Source organism: Diabrotica virgifera, chromosome 7 (genome assembly GCF_917563875.1).
Source record: "Diabrotica virgifera virgifera chromosome 7, PGI_DIABVI_V3a".
In the NCBI taxonomy this organism is placed as follows: Eukaryota; Metazoa; Arthropoda; class Insecta; order Coleoptera; family Chrysomelidae; genus Diabrotica; species Diabrotica virgifera.
This window is the reverse complement of record NC_065449.1, coordinates 75,972,943-75,993,756: the sequence shown is the minus strand read 5'-3', so window position 1 is coordinate 75,993,756 and position 20,814 is coordinate 75,972,943. Positions and strand designations below refer to the sequence as shown.

At 33.9% G+C, this 20,814-nt stretch overlaps 1 protein-coding gene across 3 annotated transcripts in view; it reads left to right on the top strand.

Moving 5' to 3' along the window:
- LOC114331429 (ribosomal protein S6 kinase 2 beta) overlaps nt 1-20,814 on the top strand; it is a 274,834-nt gene that overhangs the window by 211,847 nt on the left and 42,173 nt on the right. For all 3 annotated transcript variants that reach the window (XM_050655564.1, XM_050655565.1, XM_050655563.1), the window contains 4 exons: nt 4,700-4,895; nt 10,025-10,195; nt 12,786-12,962; nt 20,458-20,679. In XM_050655564.1, the coding sequence (XP_050511521.1) occupies nt 4,700-4,895; nt 10,025-10,195; nt 12,786-12,962; nt 20,458-20,679 (766 nt within the window). The remainder of the gene's footprint in view (nt 1-4,699; nt 4,896-10,024; nt 10,196-12,785; nt 12,963-20,457; nt 20,680-20,814) is intronic.

Below are 20,814 nucleotides of genomic sequence, written 5' to 3'. Positions count from 1 at the left end.
CTATTACCTCCGATTTCGTTGAACCTCGGTCAATTTGCACGAAAATTGGTGAGTGGTTAGAGGATATTTTAAGGAACAAAGGTGACATGGTGCCAACTTGCGCTTTTACCCTGGGAGTGGATGCTACCCTGTCTCGGGAGTGAAAATTATTTTATTAAGAATAACCCCATAATTCGATAAGAGGACAAATTCTAAGCAGAATTTGTTGTATAAAGTTATTAAAATAATTCAAAACTTTTTGAGTGATTCAAGATCAAAGATTTTCATTTCGTGAGAAAAATGCATGTTTTTAAACGATTTTTCATAAATAACTCAAAAACTATAAAATTTTACAAAAAAGTTATTATTACCAAAATTGAAGCTAATAAAAAAATGAAATAAACTCCTTAGTGGAAAAACCTTTTAATGTTAAGTGAAAGTGAGTTATAGGTAATTGAATGTATATTTTTTCGGCGAGTACCCAAATCTAAGTATTCAAGCTTAAATAACGGGAAAATGATGCATTTTATAACATAGGTAACCTTATTAAACATTTGTCAAAGTACTTAAAAATATCTATCAAATGAGCCCCGAACAAGTTGATAGCATTAAAATTTATGCGGAAAATATTTTTCAGAATTTATCTTTTAAAAATTTTTCCAAAAAAGTTATTTTTTTTAACAACTCTATTAATTAAAGTTAATTTTAATGATTATTAAACCACGTTGAATTTAATCTTTTAAACCCCTTACTTTTTTTAAAATAATAGTAGATTATACCACGAGTCAATAATGATGGCTATTATTCCCGAGGAATATTTACGAACCGAGCCGCGTTAGCGGCGAGGGAGTAACATTCCGAGGGAATGAGAGCCATTATTGCGAGTAGTATACTCTACTTTATCTACGACAAATTAATTCATTTAAGATTTTTAATGAACAACTTTATTTGTTAAAAACATTAAAATTAGTAATAGTACAATTAATAAACTGAATTGGTTTAGAATCATCATTAACTTTAGTAGAGTTTTTAATACAAATATTTGTGATCTCGCTTGCTGTAGAACAAGAAGATGGTACATTACTGTTTATCTCTTTAGCGATAGTATTTGCTGTAGTTGCCTTGTTTCTCATAGACTGATCAATGTATCCTTCAGCTACCAATTTTGTCATTGTTGTGCCAGAGGGATTAATAGCTATTAATCCCGCATTATTAATCCCTAAGGGATTATTATATGGCATTATATTGCAAACACCACAAGTATAATACATATATTATGTATCAGTCGTAGATAAAAGGTTAAATGGCCCCGGTTACATGGTTCTCGCAGCAAAATTTAAGCTTTACACGTTTCTATCTCGTTTATTTTTTGTTGCCCTACAGAAATAGTAAAAAGGTAAAATATTTGATACAGAAACAACTAAAATTTGGTTATGCATATATCACTTTTTACGTATATTGAGTATTTTTGGAGTATCAAAAGAAAATGAGAATTACGATAATTTTAGAATTTCTGATTTTTTTAAATCATAACTGTTTTTCAAAAATATGCATTCTAAATATTCAAAATTGTTGAAATCGTAGGGGTATATAAACATCGTAGTTTAAATCCATTTTTAGTGTATTCTTATTTAAATAAAAATTTCTGCAATTTTTTTGGCAAAAATGGTACATGTTTGAAGGGCGGCTGGTAGAGAATTGCCTAGGTCGTCAATTGACTTAAACGCGGTCCTGTTAACAACATCTACAAAAAAGGAGATAAAAATAATTGTTCAAACTACAGGGGGCGAAGTGTCATAAATTCACTCTCAAGGCTATGGAAAAATATTAAAAAAAAAAGAATGTGTGTGTACTTTGTACGCACGTAAGAAGTTATACTTCTATTATATGATTTAAACGAAATTAATATACTTTTTATTTATATTTTGTTTAAATATTAAACTAATTTATACTTACTACTTCTCAAACATTTTTATTAGAACGGTGCCAAAAATTAAAATAATAAAAGAATAAAACACACACAAACACATTAAACAAGCCACAAATGATGTCTGAACATTAATTGTCGAAAATTTTTTTAACTAAATACGTATTTTCTGAAAATACAATTATATAATAAATATACTTACAATCATAAAATGTATTAAAAAAAAACAAAAAAGAAAGTTTCTATTGGGACTCGAACCAGCGCTGATAAGAGCGGTTGGTATTGGAATTCATTCGCCTTCTCCGCTTAGCCACGGACACTATGTGTCATTATTTACGAAGATCGACTAACTAAACGGATTAAACTTGTGATATTTTGATATTTTGAAAATTGATCAAATTATTTTAATTTTGAATTGAAATGATTTAGAATTGAAAAAATACAACAAAACATAGAGTAAAAAACAATATATTAGGTGAATATTGATAGAAATTTTGATGGTAATCAAATTATATAAATAAAAGTATTACATACTATGTATTTTGGCAGATCAAATAGGTAGGTTTATACCCATGATACATTAACAATTATTACGTACCTGTTGCTTTTAAAAACTATTTAAAAGTCACTACAATATTATAAACTTTTTTGTTTCTGTCCTCACAACAATAAAACTAATATATTATACATTTGTTTACCTTTACCTCCAAACCACAGCTGCCATATCGGATAATTTTTGACATGTCATTTGAACATCCAATCAGAACAAAGTTATAATGCGCATGCGCCGGGCTGATAGGTTTTAACATATAAAAAAATCACCCTCTATCGCCGGTAAAGAAGTATAACTTCAATAAAATAGAAAAAGAGATGACAGATGTAGAAGAACAAAACAGCTTTCGTACAGATCCTGTATGGACAGCATATTTTCTTTAAAGCAAGTTATTGAGAACATATTAGCCCACAACCTTTCAACTTGTAGATCTGACAAAGGCATACGATAGTGTACCACTTTCACTGGTCTAGATAGCAATGGAAAAACAATGAATAAGCAAAAAAATATATACAAGCAGTACATATATACAATAGCTTTACAAAAATTTGACGATAAACATTAAAACTGGAAACAAATTAACTAGAGAAATTCCTATTAGTTAGGGCCTAAAGCAAGGTTGCTGTATAGCACCTACACTCTTCAAAATATATCTGAATGAGGCGCTCTCAGTGTGGAGAAGGAGGTATTGCACTATGGGTATCCCAATCGAAGACTGATCAGCTGATGTGAATGAACATTTTTCGAAGTTCAATTCTTGAACGTGTCAGAAACACCCAGTCATCTGCGAGACCTATGAACTGTTCTCTTTTGTTCAGAATGGTGCCGCTTGTCTGGATCTTGGCTCTTCTAATTATCTTTTCTAGTATTAGGTCGAATGCTGTTGACGAGGGGTCTCCTGTTTTAATCCTTCCTTCTGTCATGACTGTATTGGTAAGTGTCATTTTAACTAATCGTATCAGTTTCTCTGGTATTCGTAATGATCTCATTGCTTCGTATAGTCGTAGGCCTGTTTAAAATTAATAAAAAGCATATACAAACCTAAATTTTGTCTATAACCGTTGTTTTGTAATAATTTTAGCATACCAATTTGATCAGTTTTTATTCTTCCCTGTCTGAAACCACTACTACTATCTCTGTTTCGTAGGGTTTTATTCTACTTCTTATAATTTTTGCCAATACCTTATATAATACTTATTATAGTGCGATTCCTCTGTAATTTTCACAAACAGTTTTGTTCCTTTCTTATGAATTGGGCAGATGAGTGCTGTGTTGCAGTGCTCTGACATTTTCTCGGTTTCCCATATTTTTACAATAAGCCGAGCTATCTTTTGCTGATATCTCCTCCTACTTTTATTATTTCTGCTGGCACTCAGCTTTCTCCCGCATTTTTATTATTCTTTAGGTCTCTTATTACTACTACTATATTCTTTTCTCTCGGTTCTTGTGTTTGTCGAAACACTCTGCCGTCTGTTTTATTTTTCCTGTCTTGTCTAGTAGTATCATCCACCTTTATTTCTGCAAAATATTCTGCTTTTATTTTGTCACTCGTGTCTTTTTTACTCCTTGATAAAAATTTTTAACTTTTTTGAAGTTATACTTCTTTACGATTGAGAGTGAAATTTTATAATTCTGGGCGCATGCGCACACAGACAGTATGTAGTTCGTTGCTAATCTTTCAAGTTATGTATGTATCAGCGCAAAAAGTCATTAAAAGAATATATTAGTGTTTTTAGTAAATGTATTATTTATTATAATTTTTGTGTCTTTGGATTTTTCTTCCTCGGGAGTAAGATAATAAAATATCTATTATAACATTTTTATACTTCACTTGATCTATTTGTCACCGTGATGTGTATTATATCCGAGACGTCACGTAGACGGGGCTTGATAGCTTGGTTGGTAGAGCATTGGACCAGAGATGGAGAGGTCCCGACCCAACTAGTTGTTTTTCCAGGAATTTTCTCTTCTTTTGCCTGCATAATCGTTTAGCTTCACTTCTTTTTGGTTTTATAATGCTCTTTAATTTTTTTTGTGTTGTTTCTAATATTTTCAAATTTTGCGTTGTTCCTCTGCGCTACGATTCTTTTGCAGCCCTCATCAAACCAGTGTTCTCTCTTTTCTTTTTCTGCTTTCTCAATGCTAATGTCTGTCTCTTCCATCACGGCTGTTTGTATTTTCGTGTGATAAAAATATTTATGCAAAGTTTTCAATTAATAATTTTCTTATTTTTTTTTTAGATTTAGTTTTATAGCTCCGTGCCTATTGGAAAACGGAAATGTGCCAAAGAAAATGGAAACCCCAGTAAATTCAGTAAGAACAAGTGATCGAAACTTCTTTGATGACTATGTTCTATTAGACGAGATCGGAGGAGGTAGTTATAGCGTTTGTAAATTAGGTAGACATAAAACCACCGGACATCAATATGCTGTTAAGGTAAGAAAACATTGTGAAATATATATTTTTAAGGTGAAAACCCTACAGTTGGCTGTATACCATCGTTAAAACAACATAATAATGAAGTAAAGACTTCTGTTTTATGTTAGTATATAAAGTTATTAACATTTTTTTAAAATCATCCAAATGGATTATCACAAAACGTTTTCGGTCAAAACTGACCATCCTCAGTGTGAAACGTCCAGTGTACAGTAGTTGAAACTAGATACATTGAAAGGTCTGAAACCCTTTTAGTTACATTGTTAAAGTATTTAACATCAAAAATAGTGCGAGATTAAGTCGATGGATTAAGAATTAGATACAACAGTTGCATTGGACTTGGTGGAGTTTAATGAAAAAAAAAACATAGAATGGTACAAAGGTGTTATGACCAAGTGCCAGAGATTTAAGGGTTTCGCATGAACTAAGAAGAAGAAGATGATCAATTGACCACTAAAAATGATACAATCGAAGAGTGCTACCAAATATAGCCTTGCGTTTTTAAGATCAGGGTAAATTAGTCCACTTTTTGATATTTTGGCTATAACTCAAAAACTATGTACACTAAGCGCCAAAATTAACGCACCACCTTAAAAATGGGACATTTTTAATGTCTCATATTTCCTAAACCTGTTGTCCGATTTTAGTGATTTTTTTAATACGTTATAGCTTTTTTCTTCAAGAATATCGATGTAATAATATTGTTGCTAAACAGATAAGTGTCATTGTATACCGGATGTAACAATGATAGTGTGTTTTTTCTTCAAAGATTGGAACACCCTGTGGAATATTCTAGCGTATATAAAATATTGAAATTAAAACACAACTGTAACCTTAATAGTCTAAGAGCTAGTGAACCTTTTGACTAACGGTCGTCCTGTAAGGCTAGAAATTTGTAGAGTGATAATTCATAGCACACCAAAGCTAAAAACCATGACCTGGCAGGCCTCAGCGGTGCACGTGTATCTACCAGGTGAATCGAAAAGTGCAAATTTAGGGGGTAAAATAAACTTTCTCCTGTAAGGTTTAAATTTAAGTATGTGTTTGAGTAAGTTATTTAAAAGAAATGTGTAAAATGACAGGCGATTCTGAAGAGCATAAGACCTTGCCAGGCGAGGGGAAAGATTAGGGGTTTTTCCTAAATTTATTTTTTTTGCATCGAACAAATTTTTTTTAAGTTTTTTGAATCATTCCAAACAGAAAAGGTCTTTGGTGATTTTTCTCTTAAGTTAACAGTTTTTGTTATATAAGCGATTGAAAATTTTGAAAATTGCGAAATCGACCATTTTTAACCCCAAATCGGATATTTATCTAAAAATCTCAAAGTTGCCAAGGTAGGTAGATATTCTTTAAACATTGATTGATGAAATCCCAAAGAGTTTTTTGCAATACAATATCGGAAACCCCTTTGTTTTTTAATTGCTAATCAAGCGGACGCTTCACTGTAGTATAAGTGAGGACGTTTGAGTTGGCATAAATTCATTATCTCGAGAATTGGCAAATTTCAAGAGCAATCTTCAGACAGGTCGATTTTTATTTTTAAATTAGGACTTTTTGGCATATATATAATACTAGTGACGTCATCCATCTGAGCGTGATGACGTAATCGATGATTTTTTTAAATGAGAGTAGGGGTTGTGTGATAGCTCATTTGAAAGGTTATTTAATTCTCTATTCACTAATATAAACAATAACATAATTATTTATACAGGGTGTACAAAAAAATTTGTTTTATTAAATTAACTTTGATTAAATTTGACAAATAGAAGAAAAAAATTTTTTTGTACACCCTGTATAAATAATTATGTTAATGTTTATATTACTGAATAGAGAATTAAATAACCTTTCAAATGAGCTATCACACAACACCTAGTCTTATTTAAAAAAATAATCGATTACGTCATCACGCCCAGATGGATGACGTCACTAGTATTATATATATACCAAAAAGTCCTAATTCAAAAATAAAAATCGACCTGTCTGAGGATTTCTCTTCAAATTTGCCCATTCTCGAGATAATGAATTTATGCAACCTCAAACGTCCTCAATTATACTACAGTGTAGCGCCCGCTTGATTAGCAATTAAAAAAACAAAGCGGTTTTCGTTATTTTATTGCAAAAAACTCTTCGCGATTTCATCAATCAATGTTTAAGGAATATCTGCGTACCTTGCCAATATTGAAATTTTTAGATAAATGTCCGATTTGGGTTAAAAATGGCCGATTTCGCAATTTTCAAAATTTTCAATCGCTTATATAACAAAAACTATTAACTTAAGAGAAAAATAACTAAGGACCTTTTCTGTTTGGAATGATTCAAAAAGCCTAAAAAAAATTTGTTCGATGCAAAAAGAATAATTTTAATAAAAACCCCTAATCTTTCCCCTCGCCTGGCAAGGTCTTATGCTCTTCAGAATCGCCTGTCATTGTACACATTTCTTCTAAATGACTTACTCAAACACATACTTAAATTTAAACCTTACAGGAGAAAGTTTATTTTACCCCCTAAATTTGCACTTTTCGATTCACCTGGTAGATACACGTGCACCGCTGAGGCCTGCCAGGTCATGGTTTTTAGCTTTGGTGTGCTATGAATTATCACTCTACAAATTTTTAGCCTTACAGGACGACCGTTAGTCAAAAGGTTCACTAGCTCTTAGACTATAAGCTATCTTAACATTTTGCTTATTGATTCATTCGCTTATGTTGGATAATAAAAAAGTTAGGTACTTTAACAACTAGCAACGTTTTTCATCAATACAGGGTGTTTCTAAATAAGTGCGACAAACTTTAAGGGGTAATTCTCCATGAAAAATAATGACCGTTTGCTTTATAAACATATGTCTGCAAATGCTTCGTTTCCGAGATACGGGATGTTGAATTTTTTCGTACAAACTGACGATTTATTTATTGCTCTAAAACCGGTTGAGATATGCAAATGAAATTTGGTAGGTTTTAAGAGGTAGTTATTGGTCATTTTTTGGCATAAAATTAAGAATTTCATATTCACCATTGGCGTGCATACGGGTAATATGACCGAGTAATATAACGCCAATGGTGAATATAAAATTCTTAGTTGTACGTCAAAAAATGCGGAATTACTACCTCTTAAAACCCACTAAATTTCATTTGCATATCTCAAACAGTTTTAGAGCAATAAATAAATCGTCAGTTTGTAAAAAAAATGAACATACCGTAATCTCGGAAACGAAGCATTTGCGGACACATGTCTATAAAGTAAACGGTCATTATTTTTTCATGCAGAATTACCCCTTAAAGTTTGTCGCACTTATTTAGAAACACCCTGTATTGATGAAAAACGTTGCTAGTTGTTAAAGTACCTAATTTTTTTATTATTCATCCTAAGCGAATGAATTAAAAAGCAAAATGTTAAGATAGCTTAAGGTTACAGTTAAGTTTTAATTTCAATATTTTACATACGCTAGAATATTCCACACGGTGTTCCAAACTTTGAGGAAAAACACACTATCATTGATACACCCTGTATACAATGACACTTATCTGTTTAGCAACAATATTATTACACGGATATTTCTGAAGAACAAAGCTATAAAATATTTAAAAAATCACTAAAATCGGACAACAGGTTTAGGAAATATCAGACATTAAAAATGTCCCATTTTTAAGGTGGTGCGTTAATTTTGGCGCTTAGTGTATTTTTAGTAAATATTTTATGCAAGATCTTTTGAAGAGAGTTTTTTATGTATTGTTTTCACCCAATTTTGAAAAAATATGAAAACTTTGTGTTATCCACGTCCGTCTGTCTGTAATCACAACTCCTCCGTCAATATACCAGCTAGAATGACAAATGAGGTGTCAAATGAAAGCTGATAATCCAAGGATGGTACCAAAGGTGAGATATTTGACCTTGGCGGTCTCCGTCAGTCTGTCCGACCGCGAATATAACTCCTCCATCATTATACCAGAGAGAATGACAAATGAGGTGTCAAATGAAAGCTTATAATCCAAGGATGATACTAAAGGTGAGATATTTGACCTAGGCTGTCTTTCCGCCGGTCCGTACGACCGCGAATATAACTCCTCCGTCATTATACCAGGTAGAATGACAAATGAGGTGTCAAATGAAAGCTTATAATCCAAGGATGGTACTAAAGGTGGGATATTTGACTTAGGCGGTCTGTGCGTCGGTCCCTCCGACCGCGAATATAACTCCTCCATCATTATACCAGCTTGAATGATAAATGAGGTGTCAAATAAAAGCTTATAATCCAAGGATGGTACTTAAGGTGAGATATTTGACCTAGGCTGTCTTTCCGTCGGTCCGTACGACCGCGAATATAATTTCTCCGTCATTATACCAGGTAGAATGACAAATGAGGTGTCAAATGAAAGCTGATAATCCAAGGATGGTACTAAAGGTGAGATATTTGACCCAGGCTGTCTTTCCGTCGGTCCGTACGACCGGGAATGTAACTCCTCCGTCATTATACCAGGTACAAATGAGGTGTCAAATGAAAGCTTATAATCCAAGAATGGTACTACAGGTGAGATATTTGACCTAGGCTGTCTTTACGTCGGTCCGTACGACCGCGAATATAACTCCTCCATCATTATACCAGCTTGAATGATAAATGAGGTGTCAAATGAAAGCTTATAATCCAAAGATGGTACTAAAGGTGAGATATTTGACCTAGGCTGTCTTTCCGTCGGTCCGTACGACCGCGAATGTAACTTCTCCGTCATTATACCAGGTAGAATGGCAAATGAGGTGTCAAATGAAAGCTGATAATCCAAGAATGGTACTAAAGGTGAGATATTTGACCTAGGCAATCTTTCTGTCGGTCCGCACGACCGCCAATATAACTCCTCCGCCATTATACCGGGTAGAATGACAAATGAGGTGACAAATGTCAAACTTTAGTAAAAATGACTCAAAATTAGTAAATTCGTATATCAATCCACGTAAAGTTACACGTAAAATTCAAATATCGTCTTCCAGTTCTACTTTCGATTACTTTGGGTGAAAACCTAGGACTTACGAAGTCCAATTACTTGTTTTTATGAAACAATTTAAAAAAAATCGAAAAATTTCGGATTTATTTTTTTTGTAATAATTTTTGTTGTATACATATATATTTCTTTTTTTAGATAATAAAGAAAACTCTATTTGACTGCCGAGAAGAGGTTGAAATTTTATTAAGATATGGTAAACATCCTGGTATAGTAACGTTAAAAACAGTATATGAAGATGTAACTTCAATTTATTTAGTACTTCAATTGCTTAAAGGAGGCGATTTATTAGATTGTATGATGACGAAAGTGAGTATGTTTTAGTTTATTTCTTTTGTATCAGATACACTGCGTTCAATTAGATATACGGACTTAAAATGAGATAGGAATACTTTTAGAAATAGACGTAATTTCTTCTTTAATTGTTTTTAATAAATAATAATCGATTTGTAGTGAGATTAGTAGTATGTATTTAATATACAACAAAATTTATTGAAATGTCAAAAATACCGAGAATGCCTTTCAGAAATGTCAAAAATATCGAGAAGTACAAATTGAAGAAAGGTCATCACATAATATGTCGTCCATCCCGGTTTATAACGGCTCTACATCTATCATTCATAGACAAAATTAGATTGTCGATATTCTGTGCGTAAGGTGCGTTGGCCCATTCTTCTATCAGGCGCTCTCGGAAACGAAACTCTCTCACACCGTTTTATTCGAAGAGTAATTCTTCGTTGAAGCATGTCCCATACATGCTCGATGTAATTCAGGTCGGGTGATTGTGCTGGCCAAGGCAACACATCAATTTCTTCGTTGATAAACCAGTCTGTGACCGGGCGTGTGCCATGTGTGTGTACGGTCATTATCATGCATGAGGTGGAAGTTTAAACCAACCACATCAGCAAACGGACGAACGATAGGTTGTAGAATGGTGTCGAGGTACTGCTGAGCTGTAAGGAAGCGGTTTGTAAAAACTAGGTCCGTTCTGCCACCGACTATTATTCCACACCATACCATTACTGTATCACCTCTGTATGTGTAAATGTCTTGGCCATGTTTCAAGCGTTCTACCTTTCCTGATCGTCTCCACACTCTTACTCGACGAGAATCATGATGAAATTCAAATCTAGATTCTTCGGAGAATAAAACTGTAGCCCAATCATTTGCATCCCAGTTTTGATATTCTTGATACCACTCTAATCTTGTAGCGCGATTGCCTCTGGAGATAAGTGGACATCTTAATGACCTTCGATTGAGGAGATTGGCTTCATGGAGATCATTTCTTATAGTATCACGACCTATGGTTACCTGGTGTGCCCGCTGCAAGTCGTTAACCAATTCAGGTGCTGTAATTGTTGGTTGTTTCCAGCGGTTAAAACTAAAAATTGGTCTTTAGCTGCAGTTGTAGCTTTTTTGTAGTTGTAGTTTTTTCCTCTCGTGTGAAAGCTTTGTCAAATATTGGTTTACTTATAAAAATATACAGGAGCAACTTTACAACTTAAATTGAAATTTAACAACCACGTGAATTTATTTTTATTAATTTTATTATGTTATAAAAATATCCCTAGACTTTTCCGATGTGTGTATATATTATGTGTATATACAGCGTGTCTACTTAAGTTGGCAACATATGAGAAATTTTTTTATTATTAATTTTACGAAAAAAGTTATTTTTTATAAAAAGTTCTGCATACTCTAGAACCTATGATTCAATCATCAGATATCAAATTTTATCAATATTATACGAGGTATGTCAAAAAATGTGAATTTCGTTCAGGAGTAAAGTACTTTTATTTCTCTCAATATCGAAAATTTCTATTATAAAAAGTTGTTTGGAATTAAAAACTAAGATCAAATATGCAATTACATGCTTTTAATTGAAAAAAAAAATATTTTCCAAATTTTTCTCAAATTTATGGATACTTAAATTCGTTTTTATTTATTACACATATGATAACTCTTTTATTATTACTTTTACGAAAAAAGGTATTCTTTATAAAAAGCTGTCTATGTGCTAAGACCTAAGATGCAACCATCAGATGTCACATTTTATTAATTTTATACGAGGTATATCAAAAAATATGAATTTCGCCAAGGAGTAAAGTACCTTTATTTTTCACAATATTGAAAATTGTTAATACAAAAAGTTGTTTAAAATTAAAAACTATGTTTCAATATGCAATTACATCCTTCTAATTGAAATATTGTGAAATATAAAGGTACTATACTCATAAGCGAAATTCATATTTTTTGACACACCTCGTACAAAATTGATAAAAGTTGATATATCATGGTTGTATCTTAGATTTTAGACCATGCAGAGCTTTTTATGAAGAATAACTTTTTTTCGTATAATGAATAATAAGAGTTATCATATTGGCAATAAATAAAAACGATGTTGGGTAGGTATTCGTCTGAGAAAAATTTGTAAAATATTTTTTTTTTAATTAAAAGCATGTAATTCCATATTTGATCTTAATTTTTAATTTCAAACAACTTTTCGTAATAATAATTTTCGATATTCAGAGAAATGAAGGTACTTTACCCTTAAACGAAATTCATATTTTTTGACATACCCCGTATAATATTTATAAAATTTGATATCTGATGATTGAATCTTCAGTTTTATAGCATGCAGAACTTTTTATGAAGAATAACTTTTTTTCGTAAAATTAATAATAAAAAAGTTTTCCATATGTTTCCAACTTAAGTAGACACGCTGTATAAGTTAGGCGTAATTACAAATATCAAAAATGCAAAGTGATATTCATTTTGGTGGGTAGCTATAAACTTATTTCTACCGGATTATACTTTGTATTATTCTCTATTGCCAATAAGAAATTGTTAAAATCACATAAAATGGTAATCGTAATAATCGTAGTATCTTTTGTTTTAGAAACGGCTCACCGAATTTGAAGCTGCTGCCATATTAAAAACTCTAGCTACAACAATCGCGTACTTACATGAAAACGGTGTAGTTCATAGAGATTTAAAGCCTGCAAATATTCTTTTTGCTTCAGAAGACTTCTCTCCTGAAAGCGTTACGGTCTGTGATATGGGTTTCGCCAAACAGGTTTGTATGCAAATTCTAACAAATATTTGTTTAATATTCTTTAAACTGACTTTAGCTGTAAACGTTGCCTCCGATGATCTGCTGTTAAAAGGGGTCGTGTGACAGGTATTCTGGACCTTATCGATATTCATTTAAGCGTTTTTGAACAGTATAAACGGAAACTGCAAAGAATGCCTCCAACACGAACTGCATATGAACTGTAGAAAACTGAACATAGACACCAATGATATTGATGAGCACTGGGATCGACTAAAGAATTGTCTACTAGAACCTTGTAAAGAAATACTAACGATTTTTCCAATAGGTGAAGCAATAAAGCACTAAAATCGGCCTTACCTCCGAAAAAAAAACGACAAGACGGATCTTGATAATTCTTTTTGCATTCGATTCGTGAATGTGCCAGTAAACTTTGTGACCCTGAGCCATGTAGACAAGGCGAAAAAGGCGGGTTCGTTGGAAAAAATATTTCCATAAGATTTTTTTTGTATAATCACATTCGTGAGACACCCCAGAATAAAGTTCAAGAAGTCGCCCACGTCCAATTTTTTTTAACAATTTGTTTTTAATCAAATTGCAAAAAATAAATATTTTTGGCCCGGACAAATTTTTTTAGGTTTTTTGGACCATTCTGGATAAAAAAAGGTCTATTATATTTTTTCTCTAAAGTTGATCGTTTTCGAGTTATAAGCAATTTGTTCGAGGCAAAAAAATTTGAAAAACGCGAAAATGGCCATTTTTAAGGATAAATAACTCGGTTAAAAGTTATTACATATTTTGAAAGTCAGAAAGTGACTAAATCAAAGTTTAAAGCCCCCCTACAAGATCCTGAAGAAATTTTTGTCATTATTTTATTACTAAGCTGTTATTTTTAAATAATAATGAGCGCCATGCACGTGTTAGGCGGCCGTAAATGCTGAGTGCGAGAGAGATGCCATTCCGGCAGTCCACTTGTGCATCTTACTCGCACTCACATTTACAGCCGCGTCAATACGATCTAACCGCTCATTGTTATTGATTAAAAATAACAGCTTAGTAATAAATTAATAACACAGATTTCTTCAGGATCATGTAGCGGGGGCTTTAAACTTTGATTTAGTCACCTTCTGACTTTCATAATAATAACTTTTAACCGAGTTATTAAGCCTTGAAAATGGCCATTATCGCGTTTTTCAAATTTTAAATTGCTTATAACTCGAAAACGATCAACTTTAGAGAAAAATATAACAGGCCTTTTTTGTCCAGAATGGTCAAAAAAACCTAAAAAAAATTGTCCGGACCAAAAATATTGATTTTTTGCAATTTGATTAAAAAATATGTTAAAAAAATTTGGACCACTTTTCGCGTGGGCGACTTCTTGAACCTTATTCTGGGGTGTATCACGAATGTGATTATGCAAAAAAATCTCATGGGAATATTTTTTCCAACGAACCCGCCGTTTTCGCCTTGTCTAATGATATTATAATATAGAAAAACTGCAGACAAAAAATGCATTCTTAATGTGCATCTCAAACAGACAATAAAAAAACTTCAGAACTCGTCAATTATAGGTGGAAATGAGTTCAATTTTGTTACTCGAGGGTTTTTGGGGTCGCTGAAAACGAGTATGACGTCGAAAGTGATATCCGGAGTACTTGGTGCCCAGGGTACCTACTGTTTACCTCGTCTTGTGGAGTTTTCGGCAAACAATTTATTAAAACATTAGTCAAAAATTATTACTCGGTTGTTCTTGTGTCGCTGACGACGAATACATCCGAAGTGGTCTACGGAGTACGTACCCGGGGTACCTACTGTTTACCTCGTTTTCTGGAGTTTTCGGCAAATTCATTAAAAAATTAGTCAAAATTCATTACTCGGGAGTTTTTGGGGTCTCTGATGACGAATATGACATCGGAAATGATCTCCGGAGTACCTGGTGCTCAGGGTACCTACTGTTTACCTCGTCTTAACGAGTTTTCGGCAAATTCATTAAAAAATTAGTCAAAAATCATTAGTCACCAGATAAACAGTAGGTACCCTGGGCACAAGGTACTCCGGAGATCACTTCCGATGTCATATTCGTCGTCAGAGATCCCAATATCCCCCGAGTAATGATTTTTGACTAATTTTTTAATGAATTTGCCGAAAACTCCAGAAAAAGAAGTAAACAGTAGGTACCCTGGGTACCAGGTACTCCATAGATCACTTCCGATGTCATATTCGTCGTTAACCCACGAGTAATTATTTTTGACTAATTTTTTAATAAATTTTTTGCCGAAAACTCCACAAGGTGAGGTAAACAGTAGGTACTCTGGGCACCAGATATTCCGGAGATCACTTCTGATGCCATATTCGTCGTTAGCGACCCCAAAAACCCCAAGTAATTATTTTTGATTAATTTTTTAATACATTTTTTGCCGAAAACTCCACAAGATGAGGTAAACAGTAGGTACCTGGGGCACCAGGTACACCGGAGATCACTTCCGATGTCATATTCGTCGTCAGAGATCCCAATAACCCCCCGAGTAATGAATTTTGACTAATTTTTTAATGAATTTGCAGAAAACTCCCGAAAACGAGGTAAACAGTAAGTACCATGGGTACCAGGTACTCCGTAGATCACTTCCGATGTCATATTCGTCGTCAGCGACCCAAAAACCCCCAAGTATAGATTTTTGGCTAATTTTTTAATGAATTTGCCGAAAACTCCAGGGGAACTCCGGAAATCACTTCCGATGTCATATTCGTCGTTAGCAACCCCAAAAACCTCCAAGTAATAATTTTTGACTGACTAATTTTTTAATGAATTTGCTGAAAACTCCACAAGACGAGGTAAACAGTAAGTACCCTGGGCACTAGGTACTCCGGTGATCACTTTCGACGTCATATTCGTTTTCAGCGACCCCAAAAACGCGCGAGTAACAAAATTGAACTCATTTCCGCCGATAATTGACGAGTTCTGATTTTTTTTTATTGTCTGTTTGAGATGCACTTTAAGAATGCATTTTTTTTGCAGTTTTTCAATACTATATCATGGTTCCGGTTCACAAAGTTTCCTGGTGCATTCACGAATCGAATGCAAAAAGAATTATTAAGATCCGTCTTGTCGTTTTTTTTTTCGGAGGTTCAGTGCTTTATTCCTTGACTACAAGGAGACAAGAGGAATGGATGAACGACGAGATACTGAGTATGATGGAACAACGGAGGCAATATAAGAACAAAGATAACAATAAATACAGAGAGATTAACCACGAGATAATGAAGATGATAAAGCAGGCAAAAGAAAAACACTTTGAAAAGAAATGCAAAGAGATCGAGGACCTCCAAAAACCTTTAACCTACATAAGAAAGTCAAAGAAATGGCAGGACTAAGAAAACAAAATCTCACTGGTGTACTTCTGGATAGACACGGGATTGCTATAACACAGACCAATGAGAAAGTACAACGTTGGGCAGAATACATCGACGAATTGTTCGATGATGAAAGAGGGGACCTGGAACACATAGAACTTACTTCAGAAGAAATAGGTCCAGATATTACAAAGGAAGAAACATACACGCATCAAAACCAATCAAGCACGAAAAAAGCCCTGGACCTGACATGATTTCTATCGAACTACTAAAAATGATGTATGAGGAGCATATTGATGTTTTAGTGATACTCTTGAATAAAATTTATAGCTCATAGTATGATATAATTGATCCAAATAATGGCATAACCCAGACATCCAAAGTGAAAGTTATCCTCCAACACCAAATTGTTCTATATGGTCCACATAATGTTCAGAAAGAAGTCACACCATTTTGAGCGTCGGGTTTGGGGGGAGAGGGGGGAGAAATGGGTAAATTCGTAGTTTTTTAGGTTTTTCGTCAATATTTCTAAAACTATGCGGTTTAGCATTAACAACCTTCTATACAAATATGTTCTACATTAAATTTGCAATAAAAAAAGGTCGTATGCATAATCCTTCTAAAATGAACGGTTCCAAAGTTAAGAAGGTAGTATAGTATAATTGGTCCAAAAAAGGCCTAACCCAGACATCTAAAGTAAAAGTTTTCATCCAACACCAAATTGTTCTATATGGTCCACGGTCCACATATTGTTCAGTAAAAAGTTACACCATTTTGAGAGTCCGGTTTAGGGGGGGGGGAGATGGGGGAGAAGTCGGTAAATTAGTAGTTTTTTTACGTTTTCCGTCAATATTTCTAAAACTATGCTTTAACGTAAACAATGGTCTATACAAAAATGTTCTACATAAAATTAAAAACAAAAAAGGTCCCATACATAATTGTTATAAAGTCAACGGTTCCAGAGTTACGAAGGGTGAAAAGTGGAGGTTTTCGATACTTTTTATATTATCTGGGCAATTGATGATGATTTTGGGTGGTGAGGTTGACGTTTCTTCAAGGGCTTATCACTAACATATCATTGGCCACTGAAATAGCTAATTTTATTTACAAAACACAATTCTGTTAAAGAAAATTTCTATAAATTGCCCAAAGAATATAAAAAGTATCGAAAACCTCCTATTTTTACCCTTCGTAACTCTGGAACCATTGATTTTATAACAATTATGTATAGGACCTTTTTTGTTTTAAATTTCACCTAGAACATTTTTGTATAGAACATTGTTTTTGCTAAAGCATAGTTTTAGAAATATTGACGAAAAACCTAAAAAAAAACTACTAATTTACCGACTTTTCCCCCATCTTCCCCCCAAACCGGACGCTCAAAATGGTGTAACTTTTTACTGAACAATATGTGGACCATATAGAACAACTTGGTGTTGAAGGAAAACTTTTACTTGGGATGTCTGGGTTAGGCCTTTTTTTGGACCAATTATACTATACTACCTCCGTAACTTTTGAACCGTTCATTTTAGAAGGATTATGCATAGGACCTTTTTTTATTTCAAATTTAATGTAGAACATTTTTGTATAGAAGGTTATTTATGCTAAACCGCATAGTTTTAGAAATATTGACGAAAAACATAAAAAACTACGAATTTACCGATTTCTCCCCCCTCTACCCCCCAAACCCGACGCTCAAAATGGTGTGACTTTTTTCTGAACATTATGTCGATCTTTATTTGTCTCTCTTAAAAGAAAAGCGCAAGAGAATGCGGTGACTACCCCACCATTAGCTTGATGTCTCATGTGCTAAAGTTGCTACTGAAAGTCATCCATAATCGAATATATCACAAACTGGACATAGACATTAGTGATACGCAATTTGGGTTTCGCAAAGGCCTAGGAACTCATGAAGCTCTTTTTTTCACTTAATATACTAATACAAAGGTGCCTGGACGTCAATCAAGATATATATGCGTGTTTTACTACTACTACTATCGGTTTACAGCGTTCTCCGACGCCTTCCGACTCCTAACCGCCATTCTTTTCTGTTTAACCATAGACCTGGAGGGATTTCTCTTTCCTCTAGTTCTTTTTCAATTCCCTCCCTCCAGCTTCTTCTCGGCCTTCCTCTTTTTCTTCTCCCTTGTGGTGTCCATGCCAAAATCTGCTTAGGAATCCTGTCATCTGGCATTCTCTGTACATGGCCGTACCATATTAGTTGTTTTGTTTTTATGTCATCAAATATTGTATGTGTGACTCCCATCATTTCTCGTATTCTCTCATTTGGTATCCGATCTCTTCTTGATTTGCCTGCTGCTCTTCTCCAGAAGTCCATTTCTGTTACTAGTAGCATTTTCTCCGTTCTTTGTTTCAGTGGCCAAACTTCACTGCCATATGTGATTATACTTTTAAGTATGCTATTGTATATGAGCTGTTTGTTCGCTTTAGATATTGTCTGGTCCCACAGAATGCCGTTCATCATGGATATGGCTTTTCTACCCTCTATGTTTCTGTCTTTTATAGCAGCATCAAGTGTTCCATCTTGAGTTATCTTCATGTCCAGGTACTTGTATTCATCGCAGTGTTTAATTTCTACCCCATCGTCTAATGTAATGGACTGCTTTGTTCCTCCAATACACATGGCTTCAGTTTTCTTAATGTTGACTTCGAGACCCCATTTGTTATATTCTTCTATTAGAGGACCTAAATACCATCTACTTTGCCTTATAATACAAGGAAAAGTGACGGGAAAGAAATGGATTAGTCGGAATAAAATTTCATTGCTGCATAATATTAGACAATGGTGCGGTTCCACAGTAGAAGAATTATTTCGCGCAGCAGCAATAATGTAAACTTTTCATAATTGTACAACATTTAAGAGGTATTTACTCACATATTTTGGTGGCTCAGCATGTTATAAACGTGTTAACAGCACTGAGGATGAACTTTTTAGTTCGAAAACGTTTGTGATGTAGACCTTTAAATAAAATATACCTTTTATAAAGGATTTTAATTGTTTTGTGTCTGGGCTTTAAAACTATTACAATATTTAAAAATTAAACAAAGTAAAGTGATCAATCGAAGTAGCACAGAAAACGACAATAAATATCGTCTTCATACCACCAGATTGACAACAGGTGGAATACTTTCTTTGGTTACACCTCCTGAGATTTTCAAAATTTATAAATCAAACAGGATGCCGAGGAAATTAGGATGAGAGAATTTTAAATAATTCACAACTCATCTGCTCAGCGTGGTAAAAGTTCCAACAAGAAAGATTCCTTAATACTCCTACAAAAGAGTAAATGAATTAAAAATGTATTAACATTTTCAATTTCTTTGCAACACGAAAATGCAGCAGCTGCATAATATTCTGGTTAAATCGGAGAGTGCAGGAAGAGTCTATACCGGTTTCGGAGATCTTTTCCCCCTCATCAGTAGTCCCATATCCTCTACTCTCCGATTTATCCACGTATCATACTTTGGGCCTTTCCGAATTGCAAAGAAAGAAATGTCACGGATGAACTAGAGCCATCTACCGAAAAACAAAGTAAGTTATCAATCGAAGTAGCACAGAAAACGATAATAAATATCGTCTCCATACCACCAGATTGACAACAGGTGGAATACTTTCTTTGGTTACACCTCCTGAGATTTTCAAAATTTATAAATCAAACAGGATGCCGAGGAAATTAGGATGAGAGAATTTTAAATAATTCACAACTCATCTGCTCAGCGTGGTAAAAGTTCCAACAAGAAAGATTCCTTAATAGTCCTACAAAAGAGTAAATGAATTAAAAATGTATAAACATTTTTAATTTCTTTGCAATACGAAAATGCAACAGATGCATAATACTCTGGTTAAATCGGAGAGTGCAGGAAGAGTCTATACCGGTTTCGGAGGTCTTTTCCTCCCCATCAGTAGTCCCATATCCTCTTCTCTCCGATTTAGCTCGGAAAGGCCCAACGTATGATACGTGGATAAATCGGAGAGAAGAGGATATGGGACTACTGATGAGGGGAAAAGACCTCCGAAACCTGTATAGACTCTTCCTGTACTCTCCGATTTAACCAGAGTATTATGCAGCTGCTGCATTTTCGTGTTGCAAAGAAATTGAAAATGTTTATACATTTTTAAAAATGAAATTTTATCATAATTTTTTAGTTAAGAGCTGAAAACGGACTTCTGATGACTCCCTGTTACACAGCCAATTACGTGGCCCCTGAAGTGTTAAAACGTCAAGGATATGACGCTGCATGTGATATATGGTCATTAGGAGTCATATTGTATATAATGTTATCGGGAAAATGCCCTTTTAGTACAACATCTAAAGACAGTCCAGAGAAGATATTACAGAGGATTGGTTCCGGTAAAGTAGATTTACAGGTAAGTTAAGTTTTCATTGAGTATTAGTAGGTGTATGAAGGTAAAAATCAACTAATACTTCCAATTTCGGTGAACCTTCATCGATTTTCATGACAATTGATGAGTGATTATAGCATACCTCACGAAATAGTGAAA